We start from the raw sequence: 21,800 nt of genomic DNA, 5'->3' as shown, positions 1-21,800 counted from the left end.
AATTAAAACAAATTTATGTTACTATTACAGGCTGTTGATAATGGGATGGTATATGAGAAAAACTGCAATTAATGCAAACTAAGGTCTATAGTTAACAGTAACAGTGCAATATTCTTTCTTTAATTGCAACAAAGGCACTATACCAAGGCTAAATGTCAATAATGGGGGATTATAAGAGAAGGGTATAGGATTTTTTGCTTCTTTTTATGGAAGACATGGGAATGTTTTCATATAGATTGTGGTGGTGAATGGGTCATTACGTGATTAGATTACACCATTTTTTTCTACACTTAGGATGGACTTTTTTTGGTATGTGAATAAAATTGTTAAGAAACAAAAAATAATATGGAAGGGAGAAAAGTGGGAGAGGATATATATGAAAAAAGATTGGCTATGAATTAATAAGCATTGAATCAGGAAAAAAAAAAAAAAAGGAAGAAGAAGAAGAAGTACTGTTTAATGGAGCGCTGACTCTGGGGCCAGGATCCATGGAGTCTATCCTGGCTCTGCTACTTACTAACCATGTGACCTTGGGTGAGCTATTCTACCTGTGTGTCTCAATGCCTTCATTTGGAAAATGGGGATAACAAGGGTAACTGCTTCTCAAATTGTTGCAAAGATTAAATAAATTAATCCATATCGTACTGGACTGTTGCAACTGCTTCTCAAATTGTTGCAAAGATTAAATAAATTAATCTATTCTATGTTTAGAATAGTATCTGGCACATTCTGGGTGCTAAGTTTTTACTATACTTATAATTATTAACTTGTAAATCCCATCATTTTTATGCAGCTGGCAATGATAGAGCTGGGATCAGAATTTAGGTCTCTTGACTCCTGAATCAGAATTCTACTATAGAACATTAACTATTTCCCTGCATGCATAATGCCCCTTGACTGACTCATAGGGCTTGGAAGATGAAAATAACAAATGCACGGTCCCTAGAGTAGGACTCACACAATATGGGTGTTTGTAAAATGTTTAGTTCATTCCCTTTTCATCCCAGGTTTAACTTTTGAACATCTGAAGTGAAGGTTTGATATTAAATCTAAGAAGGCTCAATGTTCTACCAGTCAAAAGGCCGGAGTATGGTTCCAGACTGTTGAAGAAATCACATATAAGCTCTTTTTAAAAAAAAAAAAAAAAAAAAAAAAAATTTTTTTTTTTCCATTTTCCTTTGAAGAAATACAAGGTACAAGACACTTGAGCATGCCTAGCATTTTAGGGAAATTACTTTTCTTCCTTACTCATTCCTTATACTAACAGCACACTCACGCAAGTAATTTAGATGTTATTCTCAGGGCTTCGTGATATTACCAATGTTCAGCAACTAACATCAATTTAACTCAAGAAGCAAGAGAAACAAAATTAACTACCATATTTTAAAAAATACAATAAATGCTGTGAGTAAGATACAAAGATATGACCAGAGTAAGCTTTTAAACAATCTCATCATTTCTATCTTCACACACATTCACACCCCTACTTGTATACAATCACTACAGTGTTTAAATTAGCCTACAAGGCCCTACAAAATCAGGTCTCCCACCTACCCCTGCTGCTTAGTTAGAGCCTCACTCTTCGCTCTCCAGCCAGATATGGGCCGCCTTCTGGTTCCTCAAACTTGCCAGTCTCTATTCCTTTTGGGCCTTCATGTGACATTTCCTGTGCCTAGAAAGTTCTTCCTTAAATTCCCCTCCTTCACTCTGCCTTGGCCTCCCCACCTGGCTAGCTGCTATCTATACCTCAGGCTCTGCTTAAGTCTCTTCTCAGAGAAGACTTCCCCAACAACACAGACCACATTCTCCTCCTTTCCGCCCCACCTCAACATCACCCAAACATCAAACATGCTTCTAACCAGGTTCTCAATGACTGCCTTTCTACCCCATCAGATGGTAGGCTCAAGGAGGGCAGGGATTGTTTCTGCCTTGTTCAACCTTGCTTCCTCTGTGCCTAGCACACAGTGGCTGGTGAATGAAATGAACAACATCCTCCAAGGAATCAAAGAATCAGCTGATAAACTAATCTCCTAACTTAAATCAAATTTGACACAAGACAACCCAAATCAAGCCACTGGCATGACAGAAATAAAAATGAGATATGTAATCCTTTTGGAGAAAAATTTAGAATGAACAAGAACTCTGATTAGGATTATATGTATTTCAAAGTCACTATGTTGAAAACCACAAGAAAAAGTGTTACTTGTAAAAACAAGCATCAGAAGAAGAGGAAGAAGAGTTTGTCATTACACACCATGTTCTTTTGGGAGACCAACTTGCACAGGAGGGTGGAAGAAACAAGAATGCATTTGTTCTTCCCAAGCTATGACCATTCCTTTCCAGAGTAAATTATCTCCTAATGGAAGAGAATGTTGAACCATAATTCTAAGCATATCCAGGAAAAGCTGCGAGTGGTGTGTTGGGCTTCCCTGAACGGTATGCCCACAAAGAAGCTACAAGCAGGCCAAGAAACAAGCAGCATGATGTAAAGACAGTTTGCCTCTGGCAAAGCCTCCAGTTCTCCCTCTTCTTTACAACCTCCACTCTGGCACCATTTACAGGATTAACTTTTCTTAACTGGGGAAGGACACAGTCTAATCTTTTCCAAAAGAACAGATGGTACTGACATCACACGACAAAAATTCCAAAGAATCTTTCTAGAGAAATTTTGCTTTATTGAAGCATATGCAAGTACAATCGGGGAAAAAAGGCACGTCACTACCAGCAAATAGGTATTGCAGCAAGAGACCAAACCTCCCATTTAGAAAGCAAGAGAAAATAGGAAGAAAGGGAAGGGGAAAAAAGTGGGAGAAGGGAAAAAAAGAGGAAAAGTGTTAAGGATAAAAGGAAAAATGCATGTGTGACGGAAAGGGGTCAAGGATCACTAATTAAATATTACTCAAGAGCCATACATCTCATAAATTAGAGACCGCAAAAGAAAAATCATCTCATCTAGCCTCCTACCCTTAGGCTAGCAGAGTTGACAAGCCCAGCCTTCAGTCTAATCACTGACAGTCCTTGAAGCAAAGGCCAGATCTTCTAAAACACTTCTCCTCACCCAATCTCTACTAATGATCACAGGAAACATAAACCTGAGAACTCATTGCTAACTACACTTTGCATAGGGAAGGGACTCCTGTACTCCCAACAGGTGAACCTTTTGGCTGTGCTGTGTGACCTCATCAAAGTCACTCTGCTAACTGATTCTCCCAGACACAGGCACCTTTAAAACACCCCAGAGCATCAGGACACTACCAACTTTAAAAACACTGTCTCATCAAAGGACAGAAAACAGATCTCCCCACCATGAGAGATGATGCAAATATTCAAATTCACTGCTATTAAAAATAAAAGTGCCCACCCTATTTCCCATAATTTTTTTGTTTGTTTTTTGTTTTTAAGTATCCAAATGAAGTGCCTATCACAGTTGCCAGCATATAGTACGCTTTTATTAAATATTGGTTGCATAACAATTATGGACCTTCTCAAGATATGTACTTCCACAAACTAGACTGGGAGCAGTGCGTGTACTATTTTTAAGCCATTCTGTTCTGCAGCTCAAGGAAACAGTTGCTAATATTTGCATTCCTTTTGTGGTAATTCTGAGCTTGTAAAACAGAAAGAAATGCTCGGTGAGAAAACCAAAAACCTTGAGCTTACTTTGGGGCTTTGAAACTTCTGAGACGGCACTCTTTGGTCGGCACACAGCTGATTCTGAAGGTCACAAGTAAAGTGTTTGCACTGAGGACTTTTTCTGATAAAGCATCCTTTCACCTTTGAAATTCCAAGTGATTGCGGGCCAGGCGAGACCTGCTCCTTGGGCAGAATGAGGACCCAAAAGCCGGGCGTTAAATGCCTGCCTCCCGCTAACACGGAGCGTACCCGCCTTTCCAGTCACCCCAAACCTCAGCTTTTTATAGCCTTCCTGGAAATGAGAGGGCTATGTGTGTACAGCAGGGGCATTACTCCCGTGAAAGAACTGCTTTGGGGGAAATATTCTCAATCCGCGCAGGCCTTTGTAGTCTCAGGGGTAGTCCGTGAGCTCGACCCCCAAGATGCGCGTCCGGACACCGCCCTCCGGCGGCTCAGACAAAGAACCCGGCCCCCGGCCCGGCGGGGCCACTCACCGCTCAGATAGTTGGTCCACTTGTAAAGCACCCCCTCCATGGCGCCCGCGGCCCCTTCGCCCCCGCCGCGCCGGGGCCGCTTGCCTAGGCCCGCCGGCACCCCTCACTGACCCAGGCCCCAGGAGGCGACGAGCACCGGCAGCAGGGCCATCGCCCGGCGCTGCCGAGACGCCCACTCCCGGCGCCCGGGCCCGCCGCGGGGACGCCCGGCCGGCCTCACATCTTCGGCCCGGGGGCGGGGTCACTGCGACGGCCTCGGCACGTGAGGACGCAGCCGGCTGCTGGGCCAGCCGGCGGGGCAAGCACGCCCTCCACAAGGAGGTCAGGCACCAGCTTGGCCTCGAGGAGCGACTGAAGCCTCCAAAATGAGGTAACTGAGGCAGCCAATCGCGGGCAGTAACACCGCCGCGGTACCTGAGCGGTCCCCTTGCCGGGGCCAGAAGGACGCTCGCGCATGCCCAGTACGACGCTCGTGCGCACGTTCCCAAAATCCACTCCCGGGTTTCCCTGCGGCGCCGGCGGCCCGGCTGGCGTAGCGGGGTGGGACTGCAGGGAAACGGAGTCCAGGGTATGCGCTGGATGAGAAGGGGTTTGGGAGGCCCCTGGGGAGGATTGTGGGACACAGCTTTATTTACGATGTCTTAGGTGGGTCGGGTCCCACCTTCTGGTATTTGGGGTCGACGTGGCTCCCTCTTAGTAAACGCTGGGTTCTAGTCCCAAGGCTCCAGTTCTTTTTGCAAGGCTTTCTGTTTGATTCCACACACTGGAGGTATCCAGCAACAGGGCGTACGGAGAGCATGAGAATTTCATGATGGAATACTATGTGATCAATGTAAGTAGGAGTTGTCTAAACTTTAGGGCCTACCTCTTGGAAGTATGGTCCGTGGACCAGGAGCCTTGGCACCACCTAGGGGCTTGTTAGAAATGCAGAAATCACCCCCCAGCCTGATATACTGAACCGTAATCTGCATTTTTAACAAGATCCGCAGGAAATTCCTATGCAAATTAAAGTGTGAGAAAGCAATTTGCTAAAGATATTTGACCACGGAAATGGTTAACTATAGATGATGTGGAAAGAACAGGTTACAAAACAAAGTGTACAATATGATCCAAATTGCTTCAGGTGTATGTCACAGAAGCATATACCAACATGTTAAGATGGTTACTTGTGGATGGTGGTCTTTTTGTTGTTCCTTTTTTTAGTGTGAGTTTGCCAGATTTAGCAAATAAAAACACAGAACAATTATTTATCTGAAATTCAAATTTACCTGGGCTCCTGCATTTTTTTCTGGAAACCCGACTTTAGTGCTTTCCAGTTTTTCCCAAATAGACTACATTAAATATGCATTGACTTTGAAATTAAGCGAAAAATGTAAAACTTAAAAAAAAAATGAAAAATAATGTGAAATTCATAACAATGTTTACTATTCGAAGCAGAATTTTGCACGTTGTTGGCAACCATCGCCAATATTGGCCAAGCCTAAATGACAAGTAGCAGCCATAACGTTGTATGGTGTCCTGCAATGAATCAAAAGACCTGGTTTGAAGTGTGATCTCAACTGCTTTGGGACAGAATAACCTGAGGGAAGACACTTAACCTCTCCTAGTCTAAATTTACTTACATTTAAAAGAATCTGCTTTGCCTGTTGTAGTGAGGTTCACGCACGGGAATGGCCCGCTATGTGAACCCTAAGCACTATATAAGTCTTCTTATGGTTATAAGCTAATTAGTAAACAGAAGCAGGAACCTTCGATATGGAATCCTGGGCCGGCTCACCAACAGTGAGAGTAAGCGAGTCTTTCAAACTCCTAACATTACACCTGGCCCAGGACGCTTCTCAACTCGCTCAGCCCGGATTCTTTACAGATGTAAATCTGCCGGAGGAGTTTACCGCGAGCTTCGCACCTCACCCCTCTCCCAAAGTTCAGAATTGTGGAATTCTTTATTCCGCGGAGCTCTAGGACCCTTCGAGGTTGTAGGCTTGGGCACGGCTCCCCACCACCCCGGAGCCAGACTGCCAATTACATTGTTACAGCATCATTGGCTCAAGGGATGCGGAGGGACAGGACGGCGAGCCAATGGGAGGCCGCTTTCTCCAGGAGGCCGTGTCATTTGAGCCAGTCAGGCTTCGGTGTGGGTTTAACTGTTTAGAGGTGAGTACACAGTGCTTGGGAAAGTTGTCGCTAGCAAATGTGCCACGTCTGCTGGGAGGGGAGCCATGGACTTGTCAGAGGCCGTTGTCCGTAAGCCTTAAACTACATTCTTAACTCCATGAAGTTAAGGGCCCTTTCTCTGCTTTTGTAGGAACGTCTTTCCTTCCTCAGCAACATGAGGCTTTTCTTGTGGAATGCGGTCCTGACGCTGTTAGTCATTTCTTCCAGTGGGGCTCTGATCCCTGAACCTGAAGTGAAGATCGAAGTTCTGCAGAAACCTTTCATCTGCCATCGCAGGACCAAAGGGGGAGATTTGATGTTGGTGCACTATGAAGGCTACTTAGAAAAAGACGGCTCGTTATTTCACTCCACGTGAGTATAAGCTCCGCAGGGAAAATAATAAAGAACCCACCTCCTGTGCCAACTTAGGGCTAGAAAGGTCGCATGTACCTGTTTTTACGTATCTTTAAAGAAAAAAAAGTATGCTGAAATATCCTATACCCTACTTTGGGGAAAGCCAATCCTGTATGCGAAGACTTTGTATGCTTTATTCAAATATCTGGTCTGGTACAGTTCTTAATTTTTTTATTATAAAAAATACAAAAGGACAAATACTGTATGATCTCACTTATATGAAAAGTGCAAATTCATAAAGACATCAACTAAAATACAGGTCGGGGGAGACGAAGGGAATGGAAAGTTAATGCTAAACTGGTACAAAGTTTCTGGTACAGAGTTGGGGTGATGGAAGAGTGTTGGTGATGGATGGTGATGGTAGCACAACATCGTGAAAGTAATTAACAGCACAGAACTGTATATTTGAATATGGTTAAAAGGGGAAATTTTAGGTTTTGTATTTGTTACCAGAAAAAATTTTTTAAAAAATCTAGGCCCATACAACACAGTGAACTCTGATGTAAACTATGGATTATAGTTAATAATATAATTATGATAACATTGTTTCATCAATTGTAACAAAGGTACCACACTGATGCAAAGTGTTAATAATAGGAAAACTATGGGAGTGGAGTGGGTGTAGGGTGGTATATGGGAACTCTGTACTTACTGCATGATTTTTCTGTAAACTTACAACTTCTCTAATTTTTTTTAAAATTATAACTAGAATCTTTGAAATACCACACAGTACCTAGGTGTCTAATTAGGCAATAAGTAGAAAAAGTTTAAAAGAATACTCTTATTTGGAACTCCATTCCTCAGGGAAAATGATTCAATTCCATTTTTACTTGGTATAGATGATATTTACTTAAAACTTTTCACAGAAACTTCATGAGCAAAATACACATTTATTTGCCTCTTGAAGGATATGCTAATACTATTCCATTGACCTATTTAACTTTTATTCTGACAGATGACATTTAGGTCAAGGCACAGTACCATGATTTTCAGTAGTGGTTTGCTTCTTTTTAGAACTCAAGAGACTTTATTGATGGGTGGAGTGTGGTTATGGAAGGTTAATCCAGTACATACAGAGAGGGATTTTTTTAAATCATATTTTTTATTGTGGAATATAACATATATACATAGAAGTGATAACTTTCAAAGTGCAATTTAACAAGCAGTTAGCAAATTTCAGAGAATGTTATGGGTTACAATTCCAGAGTTTCAGTTATTTCCTTATTGTGAAATATAACATATATTCGCCTAGTGTTTTCTCTAGAGGATAATGCATGACTTTCCCTCTAAACCCCTGAAGTGATGCCCGTAGATGGGCTGAGGATGGCTGCAAGCCCCAGTGTTGTTTGAGGTAGAGTGTTGACTGAATTGAAGTAATGCTTCTATTTTATTGGGGTCTGAAGATATCAACACCTAGAATTTAACCCAAGATGCAGATAGTGGGCTAAAGTGCCTCTAAATCAAGACAAATGAAGTCTTGTTCCCTTTTTCACATAGTAGTATGCTGTTTCAGAATTAAACGAAAAACAAACAAACAAAAAGCATGCTTTAATGCTCTCTTAATTCATTCACCTGCAGTAGCTGAACAAGGCGAGGCAGGTGTCGGGGATCCTCCCAGGAGAGACTTCATATTAAAACATAGCAGTACAAGTCTAGCTTGGTCTAGGATAGGAAGTTAAGGGAGAACAGGCTAGAAGAAAGATTGTGAAGGAAGACAAATGAGATTGGACCTTCAAGAAATATGGGAAGCTAGTGTTAAATGGGACAGAAAATAAGAAAAAGTAGTTTGAGTGGAGGCTCTGGAGACAAAGGCTGCATGATTGCAACCTCATATCAGGATTCCTAACTTTTTATGCTACTTGTGTTTCCTCTAGACTGAAGATTGGAAAATAAATCCATGAAAGTTTCAACATGGGGGAAACAGTTCCTTCTCTGGAAATCTCCATAAGGAAGAAGTTACTGAAATGTTTAAAACCAAAGGGAAAATAGTGTTATACTGTTATTTTTTTAAGTAATCTGAAGACAGGAGGTATTTAGAAACTGCTGATTATGTCACTGCAAAAAATAATTCAACTCTGGAGGGCCACCATAATGAGCTGACTGCCTGACACCTGAACTAGGTATGATAGGGAATTGATTAGTGGGACTGAGATGTCAACTGTGGTTTTAGAAATAACACAAAACTTTGTGGGATGCTTTCATCTGGGAAAGAAAAGGCAACAAGAAACCTGAGAGGTAATAGGCTGGTATTCGGAGTATGGAAAGAAATCTCACTGCAAAAAAATTAACTGCAGAGAAAATACAAGATAGTATTCTAAAGACTGGGTAGAATTTAAAACTTTGAGCCGATGAATGCATGAGATTTCAGTGGTGACATGAGGAATCAGAGGGGAGTCAGTGGGAAGTTAAACATTATTCAACCCAGCAGAAAGTACTATCTACTATAAGAATAAAATATTTTTAAGTATAAAAAAAAATATATGAAAAAAGGTAATAACTTTCAAAGTATGATTTCACAAGTAGTTATACAGGAAATTTCCAAAAATGTTATGAGTTGCAGTACCATGGTTTCAGTTATTTCCTTATTATGAAATATAACATATATACAAAAAGGTGATAACTTTCAAATTACAATTTAACATGTAGCTATAGAGCAGATTTCAAAGGGTGCTACGGGTTATAGTTCCACCATTTCAGTTCTTTCCTTCTAGTTATTCTAATAACCTAGCAACTAAGAAAAAGAAAATTATATAGAGATTTAGTATTCATAATTCTTTGTTAAATTCCATGTTGTCTGTTGCTACCCCTTCCTCTAGTTTAATCACTTTCCTGATCTTCAGGGATGTCAAGGCAGTGACCACCTTAACTTGTTCATGTTGAAAAGGGGTGTTGACGTTATGGGAAAAGGGGATGCATCTGGTTGACGTTCTTGAAGAGGCTGTTGCCTCTGGGTTTGGCACTTAGCTGACATAGGAGTTCTCTGGAAGATTTAAGTTTCTGAAGAATAAACTTAGTGAGTGAAACTCGTATAGAGTCTCAGATAGGGACCCAGATATTCTTTAGGGTTTTTGGGGCTCTTGACTTTGGCTTGTCAAATTGTGGCCATTTGGCATATCTAGCTGAAGCTTGCTTAGGAGTAACCTCCAGGACAGCTCTCGACTCTATTTGAAATCTCTTAGCCATGCAGTGAGGGATTTTCAGTTGGTTATACTATCATTATTTGTCTTCTATAAACAAAGAAATTGCAACATTAAAGAGTTTTATAAGTATTATGATTTCTAATTATTGGGTAAATTCATTCTGTTTCAAATATATTTATTGAGTATTTCCTTTATGTTAGGTACAGAGCTGGGTACTAGGGAGATTTAGAAATTGTGACTTCCGTCCATTCTCATTCATTCATGTATCCATCCATCTTCCAAAGTCTTATTGAGTGACCACAGATCAGGCCCTGGGAATGTAAAGATAACTGGAAGCAGGTACTTGTCCTCTAGGAGCACATTGTCTACAGGGGGAAGGAGACAAGCAAATAACTTATGATATAGAGTATGGAAGGTACAAAGTGCTAGCAAAGCATAATGGAGCCTGGAGTTAGTTATGCACTGAGAGATGGCAATAAGGAAAGACTTTCTCAGAGACTGTAATTGAGTTGGGCCTTGAAAGATGGGTGGGGGTTTCCAGGTGTATAATAGGGAAAGGAGGACATTCCAGGTAGAGGGATTGTCATGAGCTAAAGCAATGGCCCACCATAGACTTTGTTTTTGATAAATTATTTTCCTGGACATTCAGACCTTGTCAGTCATGGGGTTTCAGGTGAAGTGAATGGCACTTGTCTCTGAATTGCGTTGATAACAGCATAAAGCAGCCTTGGCAAAAAGGTTCAAAAAGATGACCTACCACTGAAAGTGTCACCAGGTGACAGTGGGCACTAAACAATATTGTGATTTGCATTTCTAACTTTCACTTACATTCTAATTTTTAGTCTGATCTCTTTCACACCCAGCCCGATTTCTTCAAGGTCTCAGAGCCAAAAACCTGTGCCAACTTTGGCTGTTGCTATGAGACATTAGTGGACAGTTTGCTATCGAAGTTCTAGTATTTCATGAGGGGGCCATTGTCATGCAGCCTCTGTGTAAATGGTCAGGAGCTGGTAACTGAGTACTATGAAGAAGTGGCTTCAAACGGTCAGTGTATAAAGTGTTTATAAAGCATGCCTGCCATTCTAGGACCACAGTCTTTGTGAGCTCCAATTTAAATCCTTCAGCCTTGACAAGGGAAATATGCAAAAACTGGATTCAGTGCTGGGTGGTGGGTGTTTTTTCTTGCTTTATTCTTCTTCAGTTTTCTACAGTTGGCATTTGTGACTTTGATCATGGGGGAAAGGTAAACAAACAGCAAACCAAAAAACAGAAAGAAAGATGGTCCTTACTTAGATTTCTTAACTATGGAACCCATGAAGACCAGAGAGTGTTCTTTCCATTCTTACCTGCAAGACACTTGCCTAATTGCACGGAAAGGGAGCTCAGACACTATTCAGCCCTCAAGCTCCCTGTAGCTCAGCAGATTGATTTTCTTAGGCTGGCCTCTCTTCAGCCCATGAGCCAAGGTATCTTAACTTGCCCTCCCCCCCCCCCCCCAGTCCTTGAGGGGCCATTCCTCTGGGATTCCCTGCAGAACCCCAGAGGAGCCAAATAGACCTTCATAGCTGTGGGCAGGCTGAAAACCAGGAAACTTTGTAAGCAGGATGTAAGATGCTGTGCTTCTGATTGCCCAGTGTCCACATGTATGGACCTGTGTGTATTGGCAGGAAATTCTCCTTAGCCTCTCATCCTCCTTCCCATACTCATCCCTTTTCCTTTATTTTCTCACTGTTCTGCAACCTAGTGGTTTTCCTGGGACAGTATCACTTTACAGTTCTGACTTCAGACTTTGGCATTAGGTATATTTGAGGTTAAATACTGGCACACTTAACCTTAGTTTCTTCATCTATACAATGAGGGCCATCATTGTGTGAGTTAAAAGAGGCAAAGTACTTAGGATAAACCTGACCTAGAAAATGCTCAAACAGTTGTTCATTGTTTTTATTATTATTCCCTCTACTCTTCTCTAGCTGAGTCAACTGTGTGACATTTGAATCAAGAAGGATGGACAGACAATTGAATCACCATCAGGTTGACTTGGTTGTGTGTGTGTGTGTGTGCACATGCAAATAATGATTAGCTGTTTTCATTAACTTCCAAGCTAATAATTTAACTACTTATGGTGGAAAAAATGTGCCAAGGCAATAAAAATCTACAGTTACTAAAAAGTTATATGCTTTCTTTCTATCATAGTCACAAACATAACAATGGTCAGCCCATTTGGTTTACCCTGGGCATCCTAGAGGCTCTCAAGGGTTGGGACCAGGGCTTGAAGGGAATGTGTGTGGGAGAGAAGAGGAAACTCATCATTCCTCCTGCCCTGGGTTATGGAAAAGAAGGAAAAGGTAAGAACACTGCACATTCCTCACCATAACACTAGAGTTCTTCTCTGGATCGGGAGACAGAGTTACTGTACTACTACTTTTTTTTTCTTGAAGTAAATAGAGAATTTGCATTCCTTTGAAAAGTGTAATTATATCTTGGTTATCACTTAAAATGGCCAGTTAAGTAAAATAATATCTAAATTGGCAACTGAGTTAACAAGAACTCTATTAATATTGTTCTCCTATTTGTTTTAACAATTCAAAAAAGAATTAGTAATCAACATAAATATCTTGAGTTGAACCTTTGAACTATATTAAATGCAGTTTTAGATATGGGCCATGTGAGACTCACAACTGTAGTCTCCAGTGGCAAAGTCCTTTGAGGTTCTTTTCACTTTTGTTTTAAACTTTATTTATAAAGCTTTTGATGATTTATTTCCCTGAGCCTTAAAGGGAAAGCAAGCAGGCTAGCTGGTCTGGAGAGCCTTTGACTGTGCCAGTGTGTTCCTGCTGTTAAGCGGGAAGCCAGGCAACTTCCCAGAGAGCTAGTTGGTGATGTCTTTCAAGAGGCCTAAAGATGTTTATATGCATTTAACCTATAATTCCTGTATCTGACCTTAAGGAAATAATCAGATATCAGGAAAAGATTTGTAAACAGCTATGTCCATCACTGCAGCGTTTCTAATAGTGAAAAATTGGAACCAACCTAAATATATGATGATAAGGTTTAGCTGAATAAAAATGGCCCAGTTAGTAAAAACGGTACTTTCAAAAAATTTTTAAAAATTATGTCCAAAACATTTATGACATAATATTATATATAAAAGTAGAAAATGAAGCTACAGTATATAAACTATGATACTAAGTATTGGAAAAAGTATATACACATGGGATGTAAATCATAAGAAAATAAATACCAGTGTTGGTAATGGACTGTGGGACTGGGAATTATTTTTTTCTTGTTCTATGTATTCCAAATTTTCTACAATGAGTTTGTATTACTTATATAATGAGGAAAAAGTTCATCAAAACCCGAGAACTACTCTTACATAGTATAATTATAGACCTCATGGCATCCTTGGGTCTAAGCGTAACTATTTATAAAGTGGGGATCAGAAATCCTATGCCCAGTTTCCTGAGAAGGAAAAGTAGGTGCCATATGTGAAGCATTATATATTCTAAAATAGAACTTGCTCCGTAATCTTATTCATAGAAGTTACTAACTAAATTCAATTCTTATTTTAATTATAATTGTCTTTAGAGAAGAAAATCAAATATCTAGAAAATATTTCTCTGATACTTGAAAAGTATTCTCTCACTTTCCTGAATCTTTTTTGCCTTTTTTTGTAGTACTAGGTCACTACTCTTTCTCTACTATTTTAAATTCAATTTTACTATGTAATATCTAGTGATCTAAGCTTGAGTCACCTCCTTCAAACTGAGTGCCATGAAACTAATTCTTCTGATATGTAATCAACACTAATTCTCTAGTTTTTTAGTATCATGCTTGCATGCCTCTTTTGGGAAGATGCCAGTTTTACCCACAGCCTAGTGCATGCCTTTCTGTGTCTAGATCTGGAATGGTACGTGTCTGCATACACTGTAAGTGTTGTTCTCTTACAAATGCTCTTTCATGGGAATACTTGGGATGGGAGAGATGACCAAGAAATATTTAGAAATATTTACTCCATACTAGTGTGTTAAATATGACTATGAGGAAAAAAGTTTGAAACAAATTGTCCGTACTTCCCAGAAAGTTTTTATTTATAGGCCCTGGGACTTTGACAAAGCTTTTTTCGCTTTCAAAGACTTTGAACTCCTTTCTCAGAAATTAATTTTAATTTCTCCCATCCAATTCCCATGAAATTTCATCAACGTATGTAAAAAGTTCTGTAGCAGAGGAGATGTTTCCTAACTTTTTGATATTTGTTTAACCTTGCTGCATTGCTTTTAAAGCCTGTTGGAGAATTGTATCTAACATATATTGAGAGCTTAGTATTTATCAAGCATAATGCTAAGTAATTTGCATGGATTATTGCCCTTCAACCTCCCAACAGACTCGTGAGGTGGGGCAGTATTATTGTCTGCATTTTACAGTTGAGAAAACTGAGGCTTAGAGAGGGGCAGATGTAAGCTTTACTCCTGGACAGTATCGAATCAGAGCTCACTCAATTATATACTGCCTCCTCGTGGTTGGGGTAGCACTACCACATGTACTTCTGACGTAAAAGTTAGTAAATCATTTGTAACACAATTAACTCTGAATTATCTAAAGCCCTTTAAGTCATTCTTGACATGTAATATATTAATTATATTTGAAATTTAACACCCAGACCATTAGGTAATTTCCATGCTATGTGACAATCTTAGAAAACCTCTTCATTTAATTCAATTAAAAGAATATTTTGACCAGTTTCATAAGTTTTCTATCATTAAAACTTTTGGATCTTTTTTAATACAACTTTTCTCTTCTCCCCTCATGTCAGGTAAAATTCCTCCAGAAAGTACACTGATATTCAACATTGATCTTCTGGAGATTCGAAATGGACCAAGATCCCATGAATCATTCCAAGAAATGGATCTTAATGATGATTGGAGACTCTCTAAAGATGAGGTGACCTTCCCTTTCTCCTCTTTATTTTTTTGGTAGCTTATTTTTTAAAGAAATATATTTAATAAAATGTCATTTAAAAGTTTTGTTTAAATACTGATGCTTTCAAAGTTGACTTTTTCATAGGAAATTATTAGAGAGAAATATTGAGACTTAAAAAAATCATTTGGTATTTTACTTTTTTTTTTTGTTTCCAATGCTTAGGGTTCACTGTACCTTGCCCTTGCCCTGGATATTTGAAATATCCTTTTTGCCAAGACAATTCCTATTTTGGAGTTACTGTATAAGAAACACAGATGTCGTGAGAAATGCCTCCTGTGGGCAGTTGCTGTTTAAAATGAAGACTGGCTGTTAAATGCATTTCTGAGTGATTTCCTAGTAGTTGACAGAAAGCAACTCACATGCTCAGTTTGGTTCAGGTTAGCACCTAAAGAAAGGAGATTCCAGCCTGGATTTTCTGTAGCAGGAGACCTTTTCCAGCCTTCTTAAATTCCTAGGGTTTGGGTGAAGAGAAAGGAAGAATTGACTTCTCCTTATAATTTAGACTCCTGCAGCCATTGCTACATATACCTATCTTGGTCTATAGCTGTGGGGAAAGAAGTGGAGGTAGATATTTATCCCTATGCTTTTTGTCTGCCTATACCATCCATTCCAGTTTATGTGGTCAGAACTCAGGGCCCTTGGTTCACAAAGTTGTTTCACTGCTTCATAAACTGCTTCTTGTTGGCACAGTCCACGGAGGAGTACAAGCTTAAGTGTGCACCAGAGTCACCCAAAGGACACAGACTGCTGTGATCCCGGCCCATCACCCCCAGCACCACCAGAGCTTCTGTTTTAGTACGTTTGGGGTAGGGCTCAAGGATTCACATTTCTAATATATTCCCAATTAATGCTGAGGCTGCTGGTCCGGGGATTACTCTTTGAGAATCCCTGTGTAGAATAGACTGTGCTAAATGTCCTCCTTCTCCTCTAAAACAAAAGAAAAGGAAACACTCCATCCTTTGGTTTAGAGATGGAGTTATAGTGAAGCAAAGAGCTTGCCAGACTTTTCAGGAATATTGAGGTGCCAGGGATTTTCTCCACACTGTTGGGAAAATGGGGAGCATACCCCTCAGGGCTGAGGAATCTGACACAGAAATAAAACTAGTAAGTGCCCTGTAGCGTATCGATTGATACACATTGTAACAGAATTACCTACAGGGTTTGTAAATAATAGAGAGGATGGTGTGGTTAAACCGAGAGAACAGAGAAAGGAGCTCAGCAGAAGGTTATTATAGGACAAGGACTGGAAACTGTCATTCTAACCATAGGAAGGTTTAAGACAGGTGTTTCTTTTCAACATGCTAAACACATCTCGTCAAGGGACATATAACTTTTTGGTACAAAAAATATGACATTGTCAGTTTGCCCTGACTTTATAATGTTCAGTTTTTTAATTACGTGTTATAGCAGTTGGGTTGTAAACGTTTGTGATTATGTACCCCATCAGTAGTAAGAATTTGTATAATTTATAAATAAATATACTTGTATGCTGTTATTATTTACATTAATAAAAATGTTATTTTTTACATTATTTTTATTTACATTAATAAAATCAACAAAAATAGAAAATTTTAAAGGATAAGATAAAAATAATACACATTGAAGTTCTGTTATTTACTCTTCTCATCATGATAGATCAACTTTCTCATCCCTTAGTGGTACTATATCCCATTTTAGAAACAGTGCTCTAAAGAATATAGGAAGAATTCTCCTCTTCCAAGCTCCCCTTCCCCATTTAGAAGAAGAGATGTGAATTTCTTTTCCACTGAAAACCTATTTAAATTGTATTTTCCTCAAGTATAGATTCTAACCAGTTAAGTTATTACTCTAATAAGGCATAGAATGCTTTCTGAAAGATATTTGATTTTTTTTATTTGAAAATAGACCTTTTATGATTTAATGTTTTGGTAAATGGTATACATTAAAGGAGTCACCATTTATGCTTTGATCAGTTTAATTATAATGGCCAGGAAATGTTTGCACCTTTAGTAAGCTAAGTTATTATGAACATTGCCACAATTCATAGCCACTAAATTTGTAACATCCCATAATGTTCCCAGTCATATATAACTTTTTTCTATCCAAGATAAATTTTAATTCCTTTTAATTAAAAATTTTGAATATGCAATGTATTCACATGGTTCAGAATCAATACAATATAAAAATTATTTATTAAGAAGTCTTTCTCCCCACTATGTCCTCTTCCAACCTGTTGTTTATCCCCCTCCCCAGGTATCCAGTTTTATTAGTTTCTAACGTATCCTTCCAGGGTTTATGCAAATATAAGGAAACAGGAAGTAGCATATTATGATACATAGCATTTGGCAACTTGCTTTATTCACAAAATATATCCTGGATGTCTACATGAATACATTGAGTTTGATCATTCTTTTCCTTTTCTTTTTTCTTAATTACTGCATTAACACTTTAAACTTAAAAATATTTGCCATATGTTTGCATGTTATGGGTAGAGGAGGGAGAACGAGGGTTTAAAATGGCTGGTCAACAGAAGGAAGAGCAAGCATATAATTAAAAATGAAAATACAGTTTGAATTGCATTATGGTGAATCTAGTGGGTAATTGAGAACAGTGTTTAGTTTTTGTTTTTAAACATCTGGATGAAAATAGAAACTTTTGTGGTTTTTTAAATGCTTGGTTTTCTTTAGACTCAGATTAAGAATGAGTAGTATGCTTGCACTGGCTGTTTTTCAGATGATATAAGCCTTAAATACATATTTTTTTCCACCCCATACCCCTTATCCCCCCCTATTATTTATATATATTTTTTGCCATTATTTTATTACTCATCTGCTGATACACTGGTTGAAGGGAGTGTCAGTCACCAGGTTTTCACAATCACACTGTCACACAATAAAAACTATATAGTTATACAATTATCATCAAGAATCAAGTCCTACTGGATTACAGTTCAACAGATCCAGGTATTTCCTTCTAGCTTTTCTAATACTCTAGAAACTAAAAAGGAATATCCATATAATATTTTATAACCTCCAGATTGACCCCTTAACTCTATTTGAGATCTCTCAGCCACTGAAACTTTGTTTCATTTCTTTTCTCCCTTTTGGTCAAGAAGGCATTCTCAATCCCACGATGCTAGGGCCAGGCTCATCCCTGGGAGTCCTGTCTCTTGTTGCCAGGGAGACTTACACCCCTTGGAGTCATGTCCCATGTAGGGGGGACGGTAGTGAGTTTATGTGCAGAGTTGGCTGAGAGAGAGAGAGAGGCCACATCAAAACAACAAACGGTTCTCTGGGGGTGACCCTTAAAGCCTTATATTTGATAGAAGGATTATATACATGATAGAAGCCTTACGTTTGCCTCTAAACAGTATTCTAACAAAATTCTATTCTCTACTATAGCAGTCTAGCAACAGTTTTCTAGGGGAAATTCTTTATAGTTTGTTTACTATCATTAGAAATATATCATAAAGTAGTTGCTTAGTAGTTCATTTAAATATATATGCCTATGGTATTGATTGGCACAATGAGGGTATGTTATGAATCAGAAATATTAATAAGATCCACTATTTTGTAGGTTAAAGTGTATTTAAAGAAGGAGTTTGAGAAGCATGGTGCAATGGTGAATGAAAGTCATCATGATGTTTTGGTGGAGGATATTTTTGATAAAGAAGATGAAGACAACGATGGATTTATATCTGCCAGAGAATTTACATATAAACATGATGAGTTATAGAGATATGTCTGTTCATTTTATATAGCATCAAGAGGGCAACCATCTTTAAAGACAGTTTAATTTTTAACAGGGTTCTGCATTTTCTAATTTTATATATTTTTTCCTGAGTATTATTTAAAGAACCCCCTAAGGATTCTAAGTGCCCATTTCTTTCTGGTGAGTTATTGGGAAGGAAAAACTAATTTATCTTTGAAGAGGAGACTTTTGGACCATTTTCCACTTTCACATATGAAGCCTTATGTTTTATTTGCTTACTTGTAGTTTTAAAATATTACAAATGGGAACAACATGAGATCACGTTATAGCACAAATCAACACCCTGTATTTCTGCCTCCCTCTATTTCTTCCAGGTTAAGTACTGACATATTTAAAAAGCCTTTTGCAATAGCTCAAGGCCTACTGTTTTCATGTTATAATGGAATAGCTTTGTCTTTAACTGCCTTTAAATATGTTTGAGAAAAGGGGAAAATGGTTGTGAACAGCTACTGTTTTGCTAGGAGATGTACAATGCTAAAGTGGGCAACAGAGGTCATAATTTATAAATATGTTTGCATTGAAACATTCTGCCTAGGACTTAAGTGGCTAGATAAGGTTCGGTTCCTAGTAACAAATGACTTGTCACTAGTGGCTGATGACTAATATGTTATTAGTGTTTATGATTGATATGGGTATTTCTTTTTAGTAAAATGTGTCAATATTGTAGACAAGGTAGAAAGTTTTATTTATTCAGTGTTTACTTTTTAAGGCTAGCAGATTACCCTTTCTAATTCTTTGATGAATATAATCCAGTATATTATACTGTAATAGGATTGTATCAGAGGAGAAATTAACAGTCGATGGTGACTTAACCCTATTCACACTGATGAAATGAACAAGCTGCAGCAATTATTTTAGGCCAAAATTGCCACTTTGAAAACAAAGGAGCAGAGGTTTTTAGGCCCTCAATTGCTTAACCTTGTAAAACTGTGTCTGTTCTGTCAAGGCAAAGCTTAGTAGCGATCTTGCCATCAAAATTTTCCTATTCCTGCCTCATCAAGAAATGAAGCACACCTTTCCAGCTACTGCTGAATAAAGGGATATCCTAGGTAAAAAGTTGATGACTTTATTGTTTTATCTTAAATTTGCTTTTATCCTTATTACTTTAAAACAGTGCCCAAACTTCCATTTACTAAAAATTCTTCTTTATAAGTTTACAAAGTGATGTAAGTACATTATTTACTTTGATTTTCATTGCTCTGAAGTCTATGCAATAAGCCGGTGGACCTTACTGTACCAAAGAAATTGCCGTTCAAAGAGATTGAAGCTAACCTGTAAACTGGTTTGCAGTGTCTTTCTAACTGCCAAAAAAGTGAAAATTTGCCTTGAATTCTTTGGGCTTGATTCTCTCTTCAATTTGTTGAGCAGCCATATCTGTTGTTCATCTTTGGGTCCTTTTTCTGTAAAGATGGTTGACTGCTGTTTCTGGGACTTCAGAAATCTCCCAGTCATCCTGGAATGGCTCTGGTTTCACAGAGTAATCGGAGTTAGTGCCAAATCGCCCCATATACCTTGTGTGGTGAGAGGTTTCAGGTTTGTGTTTCTTAACCTTTCTTTCCTGTTGGCCTGCAGCATTTTGTTTCATGATTTTTAAGAATGATGAACAATTATTAAATCATATAGACTACTCCCACTAATTGTATATTGACATTTTCTTCACTAAAACATTTTCCTCCAAGTTTTTGGGAAGATCATACCATAATGCCTTTCACTGACAAAATCAGCTTTATCTTGAAAATGCGTATGTTGTGTCATCACTGATGCTTTCCTAAGCCTGGAAGACTTACACATCACAGTACAGAAAGCCCTACACTGTACAGAGGAAGGAGAGTAGCTTGTCCTGTGGTGCTGCTTTGTATAAACATTATTGATGATGCTGTCAATGGTGCAGAAAGAAAAGTAAAAAGAATTTTGATTATCCAGGCAGCATATTTCTTTATCTCATGTGAATTTTTATCAATTCCCATCTTCAATATTTGCATACAAGTGTGAAATGAATCTGGTGGTTTTAAAATTATCTGCATTTTTGGTTTAGCTGCACCTTTGTTCCGCTCCATTAGTGGGAATAATCAGAAATGAACTATTACTTCTGCATGCATGTTTATAATTTGACTCATTGACACTGCTAGATGTGTCATATTGATATTTATATGACTATGTTGTGTTATTCTTTTCAAAATAAAATTTATTTGGAAATAAGTGGTTGTTCTGTGAAAAATTCTTTCTGTAAGCACGAATTTCCTCAGTAGCTCTGTTGATTTTATTAACTGTTATTCTGAGTTTTATGTCAGAGGAAGATGGATAAGTGGTGGGAGGAGAGGGGATATAAGTAATGTAGGATATTGCTTGCATCTGCTTAGAGATCAGCATAATACCTCTCCTTACTGAAGTAAGTTTATGGGTGATTTCTCAGGGTTGTTTGGAAAATGCAAGAGGATAAAAAGGAGCTTGGTAGAATGTTATGGGAAAAAATGCTTCTTTTATTTATTTATTTTTTTTTTAAAGCAAATTCGCATTCTAAGAAATTTAAGTAAATAACCCTGGATCTAAGGGTGTTTTTTGTTCTTACCCACTTTAGCTTGAATTGAAATATAAAATGTCAAACATGGTTATAAATTCATATTCCCATTTGAAAGCAAGTAAAACTACAGTTGTGTCACTATCTGTAGCATGCTCTTCAAAAATGTTTTCTTAAGTAGGATTTGCATATCCCTTTTAATACAATAAAATTCACAAATTCTTACATATGGGTTTAATGTCTTTACTTGAAGGTAAATTATTTTCTCTCTTTAAAATATTGTTTGGGTCTCTTTCAGCTATGCTTCTGCCACTTCCAGCTCCTTGCTCCAGTCTGACTGGATTCTTACAGGTAAAGTTAGATGGACGGTAAATATGATTTTATGAATATCTTCCCTACCATAAGAGGAAAATTTTCCCCAAATTACTCTTCTATACTATTTTTTAGAATTATCTGCAACCCAGCCCTTTGGAAGAATATACAGTGAGGAGATTAGGGAGAAAAATAAAATATTCCCTAAAATATGTGTGTATGTATATTTTACATAAATAGTTTTGTACCAGAGATAGTAGTCTCTCTCTAATGCTGATACATGATTCTCCCTTTCTGGAACCTTGTCTTTATGTGGAGCTAAACTTTCTTCTGTAGAATTGGTGTCTGTTGTTTTGTACTTTCCCCGTATTTCTGCGTTTCACTTATGATTAAAATTTCATAGTAGTT

General features: G+C 38.4%; 2 protein-coding genes across 6 annotated transcripts in view; one reads left to right on the top strand and one right to left on the bottom strand.

The window, feature by feature from the left end:
• Positions 1-4,379, bottom strand: part of PLEKHA8 (pleckstrin homology domain containing A8) — a 91,044-nt gene extending 86,665 nt beyond the window's left edge. For all 3 annotated transcript variants that reach the window (XM_037836978.1, XM_037836976.1, XM_037836977.1), the window contains exon 1: positions 4,128-4,379. In XM_037836978.1, coding sequence (XP_037692906.1) covers positions 4,128-4,167 — 40 coding nt within the window. In that variant the 5' untranslated portion in view covers positions 4,168-4,379. The remainder of the gene's footprint in view (positions 1-4,127) is intronic.
• Positions 4,380-4,440: 61 nt separating this feature from the next.
• On the top strand, positions 4,441-20,761 carry FKBP14 (FKBP prolyl isomerase 14). Of its 3 annotated transcripts, none has more exons than XM_037836980.1 (5): positions 4,441-4,497; positions 6,433-6,653; positions 12,029-12,180; positions 14,646-14,773; positions 18,368-20,761. In XM_037836980.1, the coding sequence occupies exons 2-5, from the start codon at positions 6,457-6,459 to the stop codon at positions 18,524-18,526; spliced, it is 636 nt and encodes a 211-aa protein (XP_037692908.1). In that variant the 5' UTR covers positions 4,441-4,497; positions 6,433-6,456; the 3' UTR covers positions 18,527-20,761. The 3 variants fall into 3 exon arrangements, with proteins under 3 accessions (XP_037692908.1, XP_037692907.1, XP_037692909.1); XM_037836979.1 differs by lacking the exon at positions 4,441-4,497 and adding an exon at positions 4,718-4,959; XM_037836981.1 differs by lacking the exons at positions 4,441-4,497; positions 18,368-20,761 and adding exons at positions 4,718-4,959; positions 14,975-16,256.
• Positions 20,762-21,800: the final 1,039 nt, after the last annotated feature.

Source organism: Choloepus didactylus, chromosome 5 (assembly GCF_015220235.1).
Source record: "Choloepus didactylus isolate mChoDid1 chromosome 5, mChoDid1.pri, whole genome shotgun sequence".
NCBI lineage: Eukaryota > Metazoa > Chordata > Mammalia > Pilosa > Megalonychidae > Choloepus > Choloepus didactylus.
The sequence above is the reverse complement of the archived record's forward strand: the minus strand, read 5'-3'. Positions and strand labels throughout refer to the sequence as shown.

Bases quoted from the DNA above. Each gene is read 5' to 3' on its own strand.
- FKBP14 (XM_037836979.1), top strand. From the start codon at position 4,936: ATGATGGAATACTATGTGATCAAT. The intron at 12,181-14,645 runs GTAAGAACACTG...CCCTCATGTCAG, and splicing joins TTATGGAAAAGAAGGAAAAG to GTAAAATTCCTCCAGAAAGT. The intron at 14,774-18,367 runs GTGACCTTCCCT...ACTATTTTGTAG, and splicing joins GGAGACTCTCTAAAGATGAG to GTTAAAGTGTATTTAAAGAA.